The 20,536-nt window shown below is 36.7% G+C and overlaps 1 protein-coding gene across 1 annotated transcript; it reads left to right on the top strand.

The window, feature by feature from the left end:
* The first annotated feature begins 1,666 nt into the window (after positions 1-1,666).
* Positions 1,667-16,963, top strand: LOC138693403 (zinc finger protein 235-like). The gene is made up of 6 exons (XM_069817348.1): positions 1,667-1,780; positions 4,453-4,550; positions 6,984-7,121; positions 9,975-10,112; positions 11,325-11,407; positions 14,614-16,963. The coding sequence occupies exons 2-6, from the start codon at positions 4,458-4,460 to the stop codon at positions 15,407-15,409; spliced, it is 1,248 nt and encodes a 415-aa protein (XP_069673449.1). The 5' UTR covers positions 1,667-1,780; positions 4,453-4,457; the 3' UTR covers positions 15,410-16,963.
* The last annotated feature ends 3,573 nt before the right edge of the window (positions 16,964-20,536 follow it).

The raw sequence follows: 20,536 nt of genomic DNA, 5'->3' as shown, positions 1-20,536 counted from the left end.
TTTGTGTAATAATAGGGTCAGTGGTAGCCCAGACCCTTAAATCAGTATACGCCACTGCTGCACGTACACTAAGTCGTACAGCAGCACAAACCCATTAATTTTTTCACTAGGTAACTACAACCCAGCTTTAGATAAACATAAACGCCCTAAAAGTGTACTCCACATTCTAGCTTGGAACGACAACGTACAAGACGTAAACCAAATTGAACATTAAACAACATGACTCGGAAGACTATCACGAGTATACCACTGCACTAATAATGATATTTCTCTGTTTCAGGGACATTACGTCATTGGATGCAAGGAAGATGTTATTGTAACTATTTATCTGGTTGATTACGTATGTGTATTTTAAATTATGATTAAAATTGAACCTTCCTCCTGATTATATGAATATCCCAGTGAGGCCAATTGGCTTGTCGTCAGTACGACACCTCATCCTGCTCAAGGTTTTCCGTGGTTTCCCTTGAGTAACAAGACAAATGTCGGGATGAGCCCTAAAAGAAATGGGCCACAGACCACTTCCCTTCCCCCCACTCTTTCTCTTCTACTATCACAAAGAACTTGCTAATTTCTTAGATAACAACCCTGTATTATGATAAATAGGGGAAAATAATTATAAGTTCACAGGGCTAACGGCTTCGAAGCTGGGTGCCTGGTTCTAATGAAGTGCACTGGTAGCAATTTAAAACGTGGGGCATGAGATAGTTACTCTGCCTGCCATTAAACAATCCACTGCAATTAAATCCCCAAGGTAAAAAAAAAAAAATCAGCTATGAGCGTCTGATGTATTTAACGCGATGTTGCCACTTCTTTTTTTATGCGAAGCACATGGCGAACGAGTCGTTAGTTCTTCGTGTTATAGTACAGGCGAAGTAGTTGTGTTGTTTTGTGCTTGAGCGATTTACCATACCTGTAAACCTTATTATTGATATAGTAATATGGCCAGTGGTTCGCCAGAATCTAAAAAGAAAAAAAATCGGCTCTTTTAAGAGCCAAAGTCATGAATTTATATAATATATGCAAATTGCGTGAATATTTTGAGAAGGAGCGAGACAATGGAGAACCTCTTCCCCCTGTTACGAAAGTGGTAGATAGAGTTTGTGAAGCCTTGATAGTTGGGAAAAGCAACCGTTAAATGTCTGACGTCTTTCCACTTGAGTATTAACAGATTCTAAGGAAAGTAGAGTCTATTTCATTTGATACACTTTCATTATAATGATAATGATATTCCCATAGTCATGTAGTGATATACTGTAGGCCTATGTATAATTTACATACGTGTTCGCATTAGTTTTTATTCTGTTATGATTATTTAGCTGTGTACATTAACGAAAGATGCGATCTATGTTTGTGTAAAATGATTTACATACGCGTTCGCATTAGCTTTTGTTTTGTGATCTACGCTGTGTACATTAATGAAGGATGTGTTCTAAGTTATATGTAAAATGATTTATAGGCAAGCCTACGCATTCGAATTAGTTTTTATTCCGCGTCACAAAATCGGCCGGCGTGCGCGTGACAGTTTTCATTCTGTCTATACGTATCGGCAACACTGTCCTTCTCGGTCACGAGAAACGTCAGGGCCGGAGAACGACCGGCTGTACTGTAGTCACGAAATTCATAAGGACTGCTATCATGGCTTCCTTGATCACTTCTTTCTGAACACGCAGATGAATAAAGTTGCAATATTTATTTATATATTGGACGTGGGTAATCCTTGAGACTGACACCTGAAGCAGATATATAAATCCATTAAATTTTTATTTCTTCCTGTAAGGTAAGTATCTACATTGCATTGTTTATAAGCGTAACTTACGTCACCTCATTTTCACAAACGGACTTTGTCGGAAAACAATATAGGCCTAGAACTTTTGGAATAAACAGTATCTGTAGGTTTTTCGCGCGCATGAACTCTCCTTTGTGATGTTGGTCGGTTCCAAGCCCCTACAGCCGAGGGTGCGCAGAAGTTTAGAGTAGGGACAAATTGAAGCTTGCTTCCGTCGCCATGTTTTGGGAAAGCGCCGGCTAGCAGAAGGCTGTGTTAAGCATTGCATAATGAATGTTGAATGTTTAAGTCATATTTGTGTATCTTATAAATCAATCAATGGATAAACGAAAAAAATCCTATTAACATTTAAAGCAACCACGTTATGGACATAATCAAGCTTACAGTAGTTCCGTTAGTTTCACATGAAACAAAAGAAGACTTGGACAATTTGAACCGTAATCAAAGACGTTATAATTATAGTTATTTGACAACATATAGAGCGAACAGAAATACAAATGTATGTTGTAATAATAGTTCAGATGAAAAGAAAATTATTAGTATTAACTATTATTAACAAAACACTGCCAGCTGTGTAAGGCATTACATTAGATCTATATTGTAAACACAGGTTTGATTTCATATGGGCGAGAAACGCACAGTTATTATTTATCTGTTTTCATTTCACATAATAGACACCTGTAAAATAAAAACAAGTAGGCCTATCTAATGTTTAGCTTGAAATATAAGTAGGCCTACCATGCATTAGCTTATTATCACACCTGTAGTAGGAAATAAACGTCACAGCGAAACCAGGTGGCCCGGGTTCGATTCCCGGTCGGGGCAAGTTACCTGGTTGAAGTTTTTACGGGTTTTTCCCTCAACCCAATATGAGCAAATGCTGGGTAACTTACGATGTTGGACCCCAGACTCATTTCACCGGCATTATCACCTTCATCTCATTCAGACGCTGAATAACCTAAGCTGTTGATAAATCGTCGTAAAATAATCTATTTAAAAAATAAAATAAACGTCACATGCATGAATTAGTCATATAGGCCTAATAGAACTCAGGTGTAGTTTACAGAACATCTTGTCTATTGATTAATAATAATAATAATAATAATAATAATAATTATTATTATTATTATTATTATTAGTAGTAGTAGTAGTAGTAGTAGTAGTAGTAGTATTGTTATTATTGATTTCGTTAAATGTTGTGTTTGAACTTTTTTTATGTAAAGTCGTGTTGTGCCGGTACCTTTAAGCTGTGTGGTGACATCTGCTCTTTATGTAGTACTTTCTTTTAGTTGGTTATTTAACGACGCTATATCAACTAGATTATTTAGAATTAATGGTAATGATGATAGCGAGATAATATTTCGCGAGATGAGGCCAAGGATTGGCCATAGATTACCTGACATTCGCCTTACGGGTGAGGATATCGAAAAAAAACAGTTAATCAGCCCAAGCGGGAATCGAACCCGTGCCCGAGCGCAACTCCGGATCGGCAGGCCTTAGTCGACTGAGCTACGCTGGTAACTCTTTATGTAAGTCTACTTCTATGGTCAGTTTAACAAGTTTTACTGCATAGCGACCTAAGAATAGGACTTGCGTAAAATACTGATTCCTATGAAACTTTTTCTTGTTTTATACTGTTGGATGCATTGTTTAGAAGGTAAATGATCATATCATATTATAATGTTGGCAGTGTTTGAATTCCGCGAGAACATTTGTCCATACCAGCTAATTTTTGACAAGATGTCAGGAAAACTGTATTTTGTGACGCACCGTAGGTAAGAACATTCTTATTTACTAAATAACCTAGTAGTTGATACAGCGTCGTTAAATAACGAACTAAAATAAAAAAAATAAATTCATATATTTATTATTATTATTATTATTATTATTATTATTATTATTATTATTATTATTTTTATTGGGTTATTTTACGAGCTCTATCAACATCGCAGGTTATTTAGCGTCTGAATGAAATAAAGGTGATAATTCCAGTGAGTTGAGGGAAAACCCCGGAAAAAACCTCAACCAGGTAACTTGCCCCGACCGGGATTCGAACCCGGGCCAACTGGCTTCGCGGCCAGAGGCACTGACGGTTACTCCACAGGTGTAGAATATTATTATTATTATTATTATTATTATTATTATTATTATTATTATTATTATTATATTGGTCAGGCCAAAGACTACGTTATGATACAAATCTATGAGTTTATGATTTCATGACAACTGCTTAGTTCCGACACGGAAAATAGGCGGCGCAAAGGGAGCCACACTGCACTACCGCACAAATTCACAACGTCGCTCCCTGCCCGCGTGTACGAGAGAGAACTGTCAATACCTTCCTAGTTTTGTATAGACTGTAAGTCAGTCGTTATCAATCCTCATAAAATGGTCGAACCAACTAAATCTTCTTTTTTCTCATCTTATCTGCCATGCCTAAACATTCTTCTTTCCTATGGCGGTCTATATTCTTCCTATGTCTTAACTCCGGGTTTTCTGTTCGCATTGATCACAATATTTTCGATCCTTGTTCTCTAACTCTTCTGTATCTCCTAATTTCATATAAAATAGACACGGAGTAGCGTAGAGACATTCAGTTTGATTACTGTGTTATAGTGCATAATGTTGTTTTCTGAAGTTTCTTATTCATTTCAATATTTCAGTCGTGATGGATGTCATCAAGATGGAGCCTGATATCGACCCTCTAGCAAAAGAAAGAAGTATTAAGACAGATATAGAAGAGGAGAATTCTTTATCACAGGTAGTCTATATTGAGAGGAATTATGAATTACTATTTAGTTTCTAAATGCATAATTTGTAACAATGAATCATGTGGCGGAAAAAAGAACCTAGAATAACCCTGGACCAGCCAACTGTTGACCTGACGTCCACATACGACAACAGAGCTGCACTGTAGTCCAACCAGTACAGTTTATCTTATGGTTATCATGATCTCCCCTGGCACTATAGCTGGTCAGCAGAACCAGATTTCGCGTTGTATTCTGTTGCTCAAATTCATCAGACTGCCATGTGGACTGAGGTACCATAAATAGTTAAAGTTTCGTGACCAAATTTCTTCCCCCATGTAGACTTCTCGGCTATGGTGCCTGAAAAATTAAATTCTCAATGTTGAAGAATATGTTGTTTGCGATGGCTTGCTATTATGATAGATTCATCAGCGAGGAGATGTTACCGTTTATAACATGGCACTAATTTTTTTCTTAAGTTGGTCATGACTTTGAATTACAGAATAAGTAGCGTCCTTTCTTTCTTGTCTCACTGTAGTAATGTAAGGAGAAATGTCAGAGGTCGTCGTAGGTAATTGCTTTTCGAATCAATATTAAAGAGAGCAACTCTGCAATATTATGCAACCGTTTACTCTCGGAAGAAACATCAATTACAGGGGTTCTCAACCTGGTGCTTGCGAGCACCAATGTGCTCTTTTAATGATATTTGGTGCTCTTGTCATGAGAATAAAAATGTGCTCGTCACCACGAACGCTCCTGAGGTCCTTTCTTCAATGCAAGCTTTGTTGCACGAGTTGGAACAATTAGCGTTGCTATCCATCCGTTATATTACTTCAGCAATCTAACAGACTCCTGTATTTCATATTGTATAATCCCTTTCAATTCTGTATGGACTTAATCAGAAAAATCAAGATTATTCAAGACAATAATATTGCTGAATAACTCTTCTCGGGTTCTCACCCAGGTGAGTTGGAGATTAGCTTCCAAGCTTTCGACGGCTAGCTCTGCCATCTCCTTCAGGGACGAAGTGATGTGGGACCACGTCTAGCCGGTATATATGCAAAATTAGGGCTTCCCACTGCGGGCCAATCAGGAGCTAGTTCCTAGTCCCGACCGCCAGGCGCATTCTGGTTGGTGGCAAACGTCAGCAGCTCCTTCAGGGGAGCAGCGTAACCCGGAGTGAGACTAGTGGCCAACAGGCTTGGAGCTCACATATTTAGTTTTGTACAGACCCCAACCCCTTGCAAGGACGCGTTTTGCGTACCTTTTAAATTTTCCTCCCAATTCTCCTTCGATTTTTCGATTCGCCGTCATCCCACATCACTTCGTCCCTGAAGAAGATGGCAGAGCTAGCCGTCGAAAGCTTGGAAGCTAATCTCCAACTCACCTGGCTGAGAACCCGAGAAGAGTTATTCTACATCAAACTCCGGGAAAGCCTCAAGTCATACAATAATATTGCTACATGTAAGGAACTTCAGTTGATAGAACTTCAGTTATTCTTAGCCCGGAAATATTTTGTTTTAAAAAGAAAAATAAAATTCATAATCTTTGGGAAGATATAAAAAGGTTCCAGTACTACGGATTGTTTCTTGCAAACGTATAGACATGTTCGGGACAACATACCTATGCCAAAGAAAATAAAGAGAAAACTTTCTCACTTATGAAATACCTTCATAACAACGCGAGATTATGATTAGTTTATTGATTATCCTAGGATATCACTGAAATTTTGAATGGCATTGAAGTTCAAAGATCTATTTACCACTGTTATTGTTTTAAAAATGCGTATTTTATTTGTTATTTAATTTAATTATGTCTTCATATATTAAACCTGTTCGACTTCATGGTACTCCCTCATTAGTATTACATGTGAGCAATGCTCACTCTCTTGAAAAAGTTGATAACCCCTTATCTAAAGCAATAACTCAATTTAAAACTTATTTCATACTTCCTGGCCTACATTTTCTGTATTAACTCAAGTCATTCAGAAATGAAATATATTTGTATGAAGAAACAGGAAAAGAACTAAATATGAACTTGTGCGTATCAGTATCATATTGTAGTCTACTATATACAGTAATGAAGCTTGAGTTTTGAGGGTGCTAGAAACAATAGACTGTGACGGTACTATTTTGCATTGCCTGTAATGAGGCGATATTAGCGATCCTAGTGGTGAGCAACTATCTAATGTTTGCATATTTACTACGTATTGAGCTTCGCGACTGTATATACTAGACTGTGATCATATTACGAAACTATCCTTTTACATGCTGCGTTACGACACAGTTCATGCAAATTATTTCACTGTTGTCTCTGGAATGTGTACATATGCGTTTGTTGACATCAAGTTTTAATAATAGTGTGGATAGATATTAAAAATGGCCACTGGTTCTCGTGAACAACTACATTTGTTATATTTCATAAATATCATATGTTGTGTGTTGAAGGAAAAAAATGTATTAGATCTCCATCTGACTGAAATAAAGACGGAATGTATGGACCACTGCTATGATGTGAAAACAGAGGTGACTTTTGATAAAACTCCATTGCAAATTATCTCTCCCATCATGAAGAGTGAACCAGAGGTGAGTCCAGTTTATAAATTGTGTTGGTCGGTAGTTCTTTCTCTGTTATTTACTGGCTGATGTGGCTGCTATATTCAGGTGGCCAGGGGATACGGTTTTTGGTTCCATTCTGTCCATTTCTTCATGCTATATGATATGGGAATATTTTCCACTACAATTTTTTCATGAAAACTGCAATGCAGATGTTCAATAAAACATATACAATTTGACGAATTCATCCCCACTGATAATTTAAACCATGTCTGCTTTTAATTTAATTGACTGTCCAGTATGGAATGGAGGTCATTTTCAGTTAATATCTCGCTAACTGGCTTAACATGTGGTCTGGACCTGATTTAGGAAATACACTTCATTGTGTTTCATTTAATTTTCCTTTTTAAATGTGATTTACTGACAAACTCCACATATTTGATGTCTTTTTCTTGGGGTCAGTTGTTTGTAACTATGCAATGAAATAATAAATCATAAAGACTACTCCAGTGTTTGTTTTCCATCTTCATCTGTTCCACAGCAGCATCATCACACTGACTGTTACCAAATACTCTCTAACATTAATACCAGAAAGCTTTCCTGTTTAGCATTGCAAGCGATGGCGAAAAGTAACAGTGATGCCATCTATAATCTTTTCGCTGTAAGAAAAATCCTAATATAAACAATAGCACGTGACTAAAGTGAGGCTTCATTAGCCGCTGTTTGGCGCCATAGATTGTCAGTACGTGTTCCCGTCTACTGTTGTACTTTCTGTTTCATGTTAAACATTTCCCGTTACTCGTCAAGTAGACCTAACCTCACTAGTATGCATTCATTTGCTTAGGTAACATTTACTTTATAATTACTATAATTAAAATTCACAAAACTTATTATATACATTTACGACTATTTCTTTTTCTCCGCTTTTGAGAGGGTTTCTACTCTTATGTTTAATAACCAAACACACCGAGAATGCAGAAGCCATACTTCAGTACCACGTGCTTACGTGAACAACTACGAGCTTAAGTGACGCCAGCTTGTTACAAGAACAGATTACCTCGGTATTACTGTTTGTATTCATCCGCGTTAATAGTACATAACAAAATATAAAATTAGCTTTTCTTTTACATATCGTTTTACATATGAGTGAAGTTATATGTTTCGTTGTATTTAACAACTAGAATTCAATTTTTTTATTTTCAAATAATACTAGATGATAGTTTGCAAATACGGACTATATTTTCCTACGTTGTGTGAGTGTTTCGACTGCGAGCCAATCACGGGAATGACAGCCAAGTGCTTGTGTTTACATTAGGATTATTCTTACAGCGAAAACAGTATAGTGGCTTGTAATGTTTGCACACACTGTGCGGCATGCTGGGTTACATGAGGTAAAGTGGAGAGGTGTGCTTTTGATCTCAATAAGAAAATGCAAAGCAATAGTTTACTTTACAATCACTTTGTTCACAACATTTTCAATTAATAACAAGTTACAAAGTTATTAGAATAGAAATTGATTGGTATAATTCCCGTATTTTCAAATTTTATAAAGTTTAGTTGTGTATGACTTTAGCAGCTTTCATTCATCGGTTGTTTTATTTTTTTAGCTATATGGGTATCCATTTTACTTTAATGTAACAATTTACTCGCACATTGAAATGTTTATTTATCAGTGAAGACATTGGCACAGTCACTGCAAGCGGACATGTTAACAGAGAGCACTACCATTTTAACTAGTTTTTTTTATACCAATTCCAGTTTTACAAATAACATGATAAATTTCTTTGAAAACATCAGAACAAAATTGGTTGAGCAGGAGAGAAACATTTTGAATATTTACAGTATTTTTTATTTGCGATGTGCGTTGTTACGTCATCGTTCGGGTTTTCTATAGAAGATAAATTCCTTCGACAAATTTCGTGATTGACTGTGCTACACACCTAATCTGCAACATAAGCTCTTACAATTTCTTGCAACACGATTTCTTCATTTGTATGCTGTCATGTGAAAGAATGAGCTATCGAAAGAAAGTTTGTTTCATGATGGTTAATATTATAGAATCTACTGACACGGAAGTTCATCTCAGACCAAAACTTATCTTCTCCCTCCGTATCTCTTGGTGATATAGCCACGACACATGATAAGGTCACAGGACAAGTCTATTTGCTGTCTCCTCTACTGGAATAACAACAATAATAATAACAATAACAATAATAACAATAATAACAACAATAACAATAACAACAATAATAATAATAATAATAATAATAATAATAATAATAATAATAATAATAATAATAATAGCAGAAAAGTAATAGGCTACTCGTGTTTACATGACTATTCACTCACCTATCTATACCTTTTGGAAATCTGAAGAACGATCTAGCATCTTTTTGTCAAGCGCAGTTTTTAGAGAAGAACACAGGACAAACAATTCCACATTTCCCTGACATTGTGTGCAGTAACCATGATAATAATCCTTACGACTTCTACCATGTGTTGAAGTACAAAACTCTTGTTAGCTGTAGTTTACCGCGCTATGTGTCACGTTATCCTGACTGTCTACATTCCCTGCCGCTAGATAGCACTGATGAGTTATTCGCCTCTGTTCTTGTGAACTTTTCAGTATTATTGTTAAAGAGTATTTGCTGCTACTTTGCAACAAAGAATTACTCCTGTTCTCTGGTCCAACTCCTTGAGTAAATCAGCAAAGTGAATTGGGAACAATAAAATCAAACTACATGAGACTTTGCATCCAGATTATTTCACTACTGATACTGGACTGGGTACACTTGAATTAATAATAAAATGGCAGACTTTAAAAAGAGTCGGTTTTTCGTAATATCATTATATTACATAATTATTATGTGGTGTGTTTTGCAGGAAGGAAATTCGTTAGATCTACACTTGACTGAAATAAAGACGGAATATGTGGACCACAGCTATGATCTGAAATCAGAGATGACATTTGATGAAACTCGTGTGCCAATTGACTTTCCCATCGTGAAAAGAGAAAATGAGGTGAGTCCAATTCACGAAGTGTGTTGGTCGGTAGTTATCTCTGTGTTATTTACTGGCTGATGTGGCGGCTACATTCAGGTGACCAGGGGGTACGATTGTTGACTCATGCTGTACATTTCTTCATCCTGTAATCCTTCGTGAATTTTCTCCACCCAATTTATCTGGTAGGGACTGCGATGCTGAACATTCACTAAGTCATATCCAATTTGAATTTTTTAATCACTGCTGATAATTTTTACCAGGTCCACTTCTAATTTAATGGACAGCCCTGTATAGAGGGGCCATCAATCTGAATTACAGAAGTAGTAGTTGAGTAAACTTTTGGTTGAGAAACTAGGTGTAGGAAATATAATTAAGTAGGTTTCTTGTAGTTTTTGTTTAGATATTCCTTTGATAGCCAAAGTTCACGTGATTGATGTCTATCTTTTGCTGGGATCAGTTGCTGGTAAGCTCATATGAATGTCACAATACACAGAAAATCTTCGGAGTTCTGTTTCCATCCTGCTCCACTCTGTAGAAGCAACCTCTCACTGACTGTTAGATAGGGAGGAATATTTAAAAATGTCAAATGTGTCCAAACTCCTTCCGTAAGCCAACAGACTGGATTGGGAAAAATTAAATCAAACTAGTCTCTGGAAACGTAAAAAGTTTAAAGGTCGTAAATGAAGCAACTGAACTTTATACTAGGTGGGAGAGTCGACCTGAATGTTTATATATGAGATAATTTCTTCCATTTTTGTGTGCACTAAGCAATTTATTTACCCTGAATTTTCAAATTCTTTTAGAGTTTGCTAACCTTAGTTTGTTTGGTTTAGTTATATGGTTGCTACAATTCCCGAAATTCTTAAATATTTCCAATATGCATTACCAACCATTTTCCATGACTAATTTTACCGTTCATGTTCGATAAATTTTCAACTTGCTCTCTCTGAATCCTATTCAGAATAAAATTCCAGTGTCATTCGTATTTATTCATCCAATTAATTTATTATTTATACAATTTTTACTTCAACGACTTCTTTCTTTCTTTCTTTCAAAATATGTTATTTTTTCCCCATTGTATGTTTTTAAAGCATATGCATTTTCTAGAGTCAATATTTGACATTTCACTTTCTTTACTAGGATTTGAAATGAAGGGTACATCATATATAAACTGCATTGATTCTTCACCTATTATTTTCGCATACCATCGTTTCACATAATGTTTGACAGGTGGAGGCACGTGAGTTAAATGAAATGAAGGAGGAGGTCAAGCTGGAAGTAACGGCAGAAGACGATGAAGTCTTAACTGAGAGGTGAGTGAAATGTGTGAGGCTTTACTACATTGTTTATTGATGAAGTGGAGAAATAGGTATAGGAGCTTTCAACTGTGTTGCTAAGATACACGAACTAAATACACGATGTCGCCAAAATATGAGCCTGACGTTTACCTGTGGTATAGTTGCCAGAAGAAGTTTGTTTGTAAAACGTTTCTACCTTGTCGCAGTATATAGGCGGAGCACTATGTATGGACCTATCATATTATATTTGTGGTAAATCAAATATTGAATAATTACACTAGGGAACAAATGGAAACTTTTCTTCTGCGGTATAAATATATATATATATATATATATTACTAATTTCGGTGTGCTGAATTCAAAAATGTATTTTGTTTTACCGTATCACGTCAGGTTTTTTGGCAATTTAGCAAAACGTTATTTTGCCACAAAGTAAAAATGATGTTACAGCGTGTTCATTGAAATCATATAATTATTTTGTGTATCTGATTCGTTAACTCGTCCATCTATTTTTTTTCTAAGTTGTATAACAATAAAAGATACAGTTAAGAATTCATAGAAACATTAGGCCTATATACAAGGAAAACATCTTACTAAACGAAATTATAAGAGTAGAAAGCTTAACTTTAGAATGTCTGGTAGACGTCCTCAGTTTCTCTTTTTCTCTTTCCATGGAATCTTAGTGTGTGTGAAGTCCTCGATTATTCTCTGGAAGAGTCATCACATGGAATACTCTAACAGTAATCGGCCATCATATTTATGTCCCAATGTCCCTGGTAGTGTCGCTTTAGATTCTGTGGAACCTTCCACCTTACTCTTCGCCGAGGGCTCCTAAGTTCGCAGGGAAGTAATTTATATGAGCCATTAGAAAGTGAAGCTTTAGGTTCACGTTATAACTGAGCACTTTGAACTTGTCCAACATGTTTCCTACAATTTCTTTGTACCGTCGATTCCTCACGTTACCAGGAAATTTCTTCACAACTTCTTTGAATATGTTCCATCATGCACTTTCTTCTTTTTCGTTCATTGTACTGGTGAAATTGTGGTCCGTCATCAGCTTTCGAATTTATGGGGCATCAAATATACCCTCCCTCATTTTAGCGTGTGACAAAGAAGTAAACTTCGTACATAAGTAATGAAGCAAGGAAGATATTTGTCTAGTGCCTTGACAAACTGCTTCGTAACTCCCAGTTTTTTATGTAACGGAGGAAGTATAATTTTCTTACGAGCAACGGGAGTTAACATTGTTAATATTTTTGTATCCTGGCATTAGTTGCTTTCTTTCAGGCCAATATACAGTATTCCAATGTTTGTCCCTGGTCCTGCTGTCCCACTTGCACAGGAAGCACGAAAATTGTATGCATCCTACCTTTTGTCCTAATAAACTTCAGGTCACTGCATATTTGCCACTCATGTCCATGATATTTAATTTTTTCAAAAACCAATGTTAATGTTTCATATGATTCCGAAAGGGCTGTAGAATGTGCAAGTGCTATGGACGCTAGTTTATTGCTGTTATGAAGCAATACTCCTTTAAAGCTTCCTTTCGAAGAATCAATAAAAAGTCTCTAACTTCTGGGCTCATATACCTCTTCTCCCAACTGTTTTAGTAGATTTCTCAAATCTGTCTTTACAATATACCAGTCTATCTCCCTGTGTATAGTATTTACGGAAAAGCTTTTCACGATTCCTGTACCACGAAAATGTAACTCCAGATGCCAACATGTTCTTCTCATGCAGTCTAGAGCCTAGTAATTCACTTTTCTTTTTGGTGAGTCCTAATTCCCTTACAAATCATTCAGCTCGGGTTGGGCAATTTTTTTTTTTTGGTCAATTGTCAAATTGGTCAGGATCAGAAGACATCTCAGTATCTGCATTCGGAGAAATGCTTTCAGATTCACTGTCACCCAAGTTTGCTGGTGGTGTAGGTACAGATAAGTCGGGTCCATGAGGAACAGACCTCAAAGCTGATTGAAAATTTGGATACTTAATTGATTTCTTGTTTTCCTTATTGTAACCAGTGACATTACACGTACAAAAATAACAGACATCATAGTGATTCCTCTGCTCACTCCATACCATTGGTATAGCAAATGGAATTGCTTTCTGTTTTCCTGCATACCAGTAACGTAGTCCTTCTATACAACTGTTACACGCACTATGAGGTGCAAATGATTTATCCATGTCAACAACTTTTACTTTGAAGTACGCAAAATATAGCTTCTTTACAAACGAATCTATTTTACGTACTTTTCGAACATATAACATCCACAAATATAGCAAAACTTCTGAAGATTTTGTACACACTGTCTCTTACGCAATCCTGATGTACTCGCCATATTCAGTTTTTAAAATCACGCTTTTGCACTACGATTCTAGGGACTCCACTGTAACAAAATTCATATGTGTTCACAGAAGTAAGCCACCTGCTCAACCGAAAGCTTTAAGAATTGTATAATTGTTGGAGTTTTCTGTAAACAACTTCCCGATAAAATGAGAAAGGGTATGGGGTGATAGGGCATGGGATGATGAAACATCATTCTGAGAAATATTAGAACAAGAGTATTTAGTTGTGGATATTTAGTGCCATCAGCCAGGGGGCACCTCGGCTTAATGTATAGTGAATACTGCACGGCGATATGTACCGAAAAAATGAAATTGCGACAAAACTAGACGTGATACATAAAAAACGAAATTATTTTCGAACTCAGGGCATCGGTTTCCATACCAATAACCAAAGTTCTTTTTTACCGCAGAACAGTTGTTCCCTAGTGTTATTAATTATCAGTAATAACTGTATAAGTTTTTTCGTAGTATATTATTTATAACTCCATCTTGCTGTTGATTTGGTACATTCCATTAGACGTTTTTTATAAACGCAGAAAATAAATCCTTATATTTTACGGTGTAAGGAAGACGTCTGTGTTTCTTATCTCTCGCCTTCCATACTAGATAAGACATTCGGTGAGATGACCTTGTACTGTGCTTCGTGTTTCTTGCGAGGTTGTTACGACAGACCGCATCTGACTAGAGGATTGTTCCTTATACAGTAATTATTACACTGTGAACTTCAATTCTAGTAGATTTAAATACGTCGAAATATTTTTCAGCGTTACTTACTAATCACTAACTAATATATTTGTGTTGCATGTATTTTTATTAGGGTAATTTAATCTCATTTAGTTTCCATTGCTCGAACTCAAATCACATTTTCTTCACAGCATTGGAGAGCCAGTCTACCGCAACAGTATTGCAGAAGACAAGTGCTTGCAGACAGAACAGCATAAATTAAAATGTGATGATCATGGAAAGAGGTTTTTCGATTTGGCAAAGCTCAAGTTCAAGAGACCGTTCATTTGCGATGTTTGTGGAAAGAGTTATTTAAACTCGGATCATTTAAAAAGACATATACGTGTACATACAGGTGAAAAGCCATTCGTTTGTGACATGTGTGGAATGAAATTTTCGGTATCTTGTAATCTAAAAAGGCATGCACTTTTACACACAGGGCAAAAGCCATTTAATTGTGACTTATGTGGGAAGAAGTTTTGTAAATCGAGCGATTTGAAGGATCATGCACGCGTACATACTGGTGAGAAGCCATTCAGTTGCGAAATATGTGGACAGAAATTTTCGAAACTTATTCATCGGAAGAGGCATGAAGCCGTACACACTGGCGAAAAGCCATACAGTTGTGATGTGTGTGGAAAAAAATTTTCGCAACCAGGTAATCGGAAAATACATCAACTTATACACACAGGCGAGAAAGCATTCAGTTGTATTGTATGTGGTAAGAAATTTTCGCATTCGAGTGGCTTGAGAAAACATGCACGCGTACACACTGGAGAAAAACCATTCAGTTGTCATATATGCGGAAAGAAATTGTCAAATTCATGTGCTTTGAAAGAGCATGTACGCGTACACACTGGCGAGAAGCCATTCAGTTGTGATACTTGTGGCAAGAAATTTTCGCACTCTCGTAATTTTAAAAGTCATGCTCTCTTACACACAGTCTAGAAGCGACTGGGTTGTGATATATTTATGTTTACATGGATTCCTATTGCAGGTCGTGCATTCAGTCATTTTGAGCATACAAATTGAACTTGAACTGCGCTAAATGTATTTCGCTAATAAGATAAAGGGTCCACAATTTCGGAATTTCCTGAAAGTGATTAGTGAAGATGTTCATAGTAAGTGTAATAAAACTATGGACGCGCCAACGGAGATATGTATGTGTGTATGTATATTTTTTCGCTGATATATACGTGTATTATCAGGCAGTATATTTCACTTGAAGATATGTATCAGAGGAAGAACAAATGTTAGTATACATCTGACGTCTGACTAGTATAATATATAGCAAATCGGTGCAGTGGAAGGGGAAATGAACTGGCCATCATACACCGCTATCTTCTCGCCTAGTTGCCTCATAAGTAGTGTCTTGTCGGTATCAATTGTGAGGTTTAGAAATGTTTTGTGACAGTTAACTAAACTCCTTGCGATCAAGCAGAAGTTTATTAGGATAATTTATATATTTTCGGCTTTGAACTTTCTAAACTCTGGTATTTGAAGATGAATATTGCAAATATCATTAGCCTTTGCCAAATGTTAAAAAAATCTAGTATTTTTTTGGTTCTCATTTTTTTTGCATAAAAACTAGAAGGATTTTAAGATGAGACAGTTTTAAAGATATACAGTTGTCAAACCTTTATTTGGTGGCAGTAGTAGTTGAAGTAGTAATACTTTTAACGCCATGATTGGTTAGATCTGTGTTAATGCAGAGAAAAACACTACTACTGACCGAAGACGTGTGATTATCACAGCTGCGAAAGATTAATTAACATTTTTTTCGTCTGTTTATTACAAGAATATCTTTTGTCCATATTAGCAGGGATATTCTAGTTATGTGAGAAATATGTACAAATGCCAGGGATCTGTCATCTCCTCAAGTTGGAGGCATTTTGTCAATAGAAAAGAAGAAGGGATATGATATGTTCGCTAAAGGTATCATCTGGCCCATCTGCGGTAAGTTTTTACATGCTTCATTACTGTTTGTCAATAAGCCTAATGACATAATTGAGACGAAAAGAATGTAGCAGGTTTTGGTACACAATGTTATGTACATGGAACCAAACTCATTAATAACTTGTTAGCAGGTTATGCTTTCTTACTGAATAGAGTTGGCAACTCTTCTGATTGGTCTTTGCTATGATATTGGTAGTGGATAATGATTAATAGTACTGGACATTAAAGTCAGATACCTGGGCTGGCATGACGTCTGTAAATAAACTGAAGTGAAGTGAATGCATAAAGGTGAGAGCTGACAAGAAATAGGCCTATGTAGATATATTATTGTATTTCACAAAAGCACTTTATTGGATAATTATATTCCTCATCATGACATAAGATATAAGTGTCATATTTTGTAAGGTAATTTTTTAGATCGTATATATTTATAGCTAAGAAGTGGCGTTCAAACAATAAAATATTTGTTCTGTGTATATGTAATTTTACCTCTTTCGTAGTAGATGATGGCTCTCCAGTGACCAGATGTCTGTATGCTACCAAGATTGTGAAGTCACTGGGGTAATATTTTTTTTTTTTTTTTTTTTTGTGATAGTGTATGGATTTCCGGGTAATTCGTGTTCGTAGATGGGAGATAATTGTGTCGTTTGGTTAACAATCATGGAGGCAGGACCCAGCGAAGTATGTGGTTCGTATGGCAGATGTTAGTAAAAGGCGCCATTGTTTAATGTTGTACATATATGGCCTTTTTTTTCTTAAGAGAGGCCATATTACCCGCTAGTTGTCTGTGTACCAATCGTAGAAGTGTTTAGTAAAGGAGTTTTCGTAATGTCGAGTATCAGTGATAGGTGAGGTTTCGTTTATTCAGCCTTTTCGTATTCCTCTCATGTACGTTTTTTGATAGAAAGGGAGTTTTACTAAGGTTGAGGATTGGTGACAGATTACGTTTCATTTGTTCAGGCGTTTGGTAACTTAGCTAATTTTTATAAGATATATGTTAGGTTAGGTTTGTTCGGGCTTTTGGCATAGGCTGCGTTGCATATTCGCTTTTTGGTGCGAAAATTGAAATGGCGTATTTTTTAGGTATATTTGGGAAAAGTCACATATTTCGTTTTCTTCGTACAAGTCATCTGTTGTTATAATTTGTGAAATTTCGAATTTGTAACATTTGAATTGTGTTTATAAATTTAAATTTTGTTGAATAATCTCTAGGGAAAAATTGTTCCGGGGCCGGGTATCGAACCCGAGACCTTTGGTTAAAAGTACCAACGCTCTCCCAACTGAGCTACCCGGGAACTCTACCAAAGGTCCCGGGTTCGATAACCCGGCCCCGGAACAATTTTTCCCTCGAAATTATTCAAATAAACTTTACAGGGAGTTATACCTGAAAGCTTGATTTGCACCCATTTATGCCCAGGTGGGTCGTTTTCGACCCACTGGTTAAAATTATTTTCCACGCGAATTAGTCTAGACAACACTACGTGTCTACTTTTCTTAGATGCACAAAGGTACAATGCACTTGTGGAACACGCGGGAAACCAACAGACCACGTCATTATTGCGCCGGAACTTGCCGAATAAATATGACGCAACTACCGTCTGCCTTGGAGAAGAAAAAGTGAGTAAAAACTCTGTTCAATCCGTGAATTTTATTAACAATCAGTGTTTCCTGCCAAGAAGATTCAGGAGAATATGTATCTTGTATGTTTTTGTCAATATTTACGCTATTTGCTGTACAGTAGGGCTTAGAATTTAGTGTGGGTCGATAACGACCCTCTAAGCACTTATTCGAGGATTACCTTTCACATAGCTTTTCATTATGAAATCATTTTGTTTTCTTATTATTTTCCTTTGAGTGATGTTTTTACGAACAACTATCTCAATAGAAGTTTGTGTAAGGATTAGGAGTGCTTTTGGGGATGATAATTTTGATAGCATTTCTCAGAATATCTCAGGCTTATTACCGCTTTCGTTTACAAAATTGTTTTATTTGTGTAATGATATATCTCACCGCTTGGAATGCACTCTTGATAGTCTTTGACGAACTAAGTAGTTCATAATTCTCGGCACTAGCGGCACCTATGAGAGTCGGGTGTGAATAACAATCAGAATGACCCCGTTTTGTCTTTTCATTATCTTTATGAGAATTCTCTACTGGCCCCATCTGAAAACTGAGATCCTTCATAACAGTTTCCATAAACATAAATATTCCCTCTTTTCAGACTCACTGGTCTGACAGTAATATAAATTCTAGAATAGTTGGAGAGATCTGATTCTCCCGAAACCCCAAAATACGGGGCAGATTTATTCATTGGTCTCCCTGAGGATAACAGATTCAGATTCTGGAGATGAAGATTGCAAGGACTCCGACCGAGCTCAACTACAAGCCGCAGCAGAGTTAGTGACAGAGCTACTAGACATTGTTCAGCCTTATAATGAGGAAGGGGGCACCGATATTAGAAAAGACTCAGATCTTATCAGCAATGAAATTGAGAATTCCTCACCACCGACACGTAAAATAAAGCGAGACAGAAATAAAGGTGAGCATCACGTCTAACGAACATGAAGTAGCCCCTTTACAAGAAGAGGAAATCAAAGTTCGTCTGCCTTATGTTTTCCGTAAATATAATTGCAATATGAGTGGCGTACATACTTCTGATATACGTGCAAAAATGGCACATACCATTACTTTCGTGGATATTAGATGTGTGCATGAACAATGCTTGGCTTCTCATTCAATCGATCATATGGAAAGTCTTTGGATGCACTCGCCTTCGGCCACGAAATAACGCAAGCCTAAAATTTGACACTTCTGTAAAGAGTGGAAGACGAATTCGTTCCTTCGATACCATCAAAGAACACCGGAGGAAGGATCACTGTGGGCACTATAGCCCAACAACAAAGATCGCGATACAAGATTTGTGGCAATGTAAAAGCATGTCAGAGGTGCACCATATCTTGAGTAGAACTAAGGACTTACGTCACGTATTTTTAGTAGGTTATTTTACGACGCTGTACCAACATCTGAGGTTATTTAGTGTCTGAATGAGATGAAAGTGGTAATGCCAGTGAAAAGTGTCTGGGGTCCAGCACCGATAGTTACCCAGCATTTGCTCATATTGGGTCGAGGGAAAAACCCGGGAAAAAACCTCAACCAGGTAATTTGCCCCGACCGGGATTCGAACCCGGCAACCTGGTTTCGTGGCCAGACGCGCTAACCACAGGTGTGGGCCTTATGTCATGTACCTAATTTTTTGTGTGTTTCACATTATTTATTTCTTCCAGTATAAGGTTTCCTTTCAGATGTGTGAATGTAAAATACATGTAAATGTGAATATAGCCCCCAGGAAAATTATTCAGTATTTTTAAAAATCGTATGCGTTTTTAATATGGTAATGATTTGTTTATACATTACTTTTAAATTTGACAAGTTGGATACTACGCAAAAGCATAAATAAAACAAGAAATCATCAAAACATCATAATGAACAAATTCTCGAGGAAGTGCCTAGTGGGTCGTTATCGACCCACCCCATAAATTTTTACCGAAGTAACAAAATCAGTATTTTCATAGTTCTTCATGCTTACAACGTCCCTCTGACTCATTTAACATATTGTGGGAAGCGAAAATAAAAAAAAATAATAATCTGGGCATAAATGGGTTAAATTTTGTTTTCCGCTATATTTTAGGAATTGCCGCCTTGAAAAACCATGTAATATGGTCATGTGTGAAATATTAAAATAAAAGACTACCGTCATGACAGGCTATAGCTAGTTACACTGTATACTATGTAAGTCTAGACTAGACGGCAGTTCAGAAGACGGTTGGCTGCTATATGCGCCGTAGCATTTCTGGCATGTGACGTCACAAGCTAGTACAGCAGAACCAATCGGAATCAGTCTGTTACAAGTACTTCCCAAGTTCGTTTGTTCACGTGTGAGTGTTTCAGTACATTGAATAAGTATAATTACTGTGTGTTTAAGATAAATAAATGGAAGAAGAGACTGTAAAAAAACAAGTATTGCACAGGCAGGTGCAGAAAATATTGATTAAGGTGTATAATTATTTTAAAAACGTTGACGAACACAACGCTGCCGGCCATCTTGATGCTGCAACGTTG

This window comes from Periplaneta americana, chromosome 17 (assembly GCF_040183065.1).
Source record: "Periplaneta americana isolate PAMFEO1 chromosome 17, P.americana_PAMFEO1_priV1, whole genome shotgun sequence".
Classification (NCBI taxonomy): domain Eukaryota; kingdom Metazoa; phylum Arthropoda; class Insecta; order Blattodea; family Blattidae; genus Periplaneta; species Periplaneta americana.
Note: the sequence above shows the minus strand (reverse complement) of the source record. Positions and strands in the feature narration are given on the sequence as shown.

Bases quoted from the DNA above. Each gene is read 5' to 3' on its own strand.
- LOC138693403 (XM_069817348.1), top strand. From the start codon at position 4,458: ATGGATGTCATCAAGATGGAGCCTGATATCGACCCTCTAGCAAAAGAA. The intron at 7,122-9,974 runs GTGAGTCCAGTT...TGTGTTTTGCAG, and splicing joins TCATGAAGAGTGAACCAGAG to GAAGGAAATTCGTTAGATCT. The intron at 11,408-14,613 runs GTGAGTGAAATG...TTTTCTTCACAG, and splicing joins GATGAAGTCTTAACTGAGAG to CATTGGAGAGCCAGTCTACC.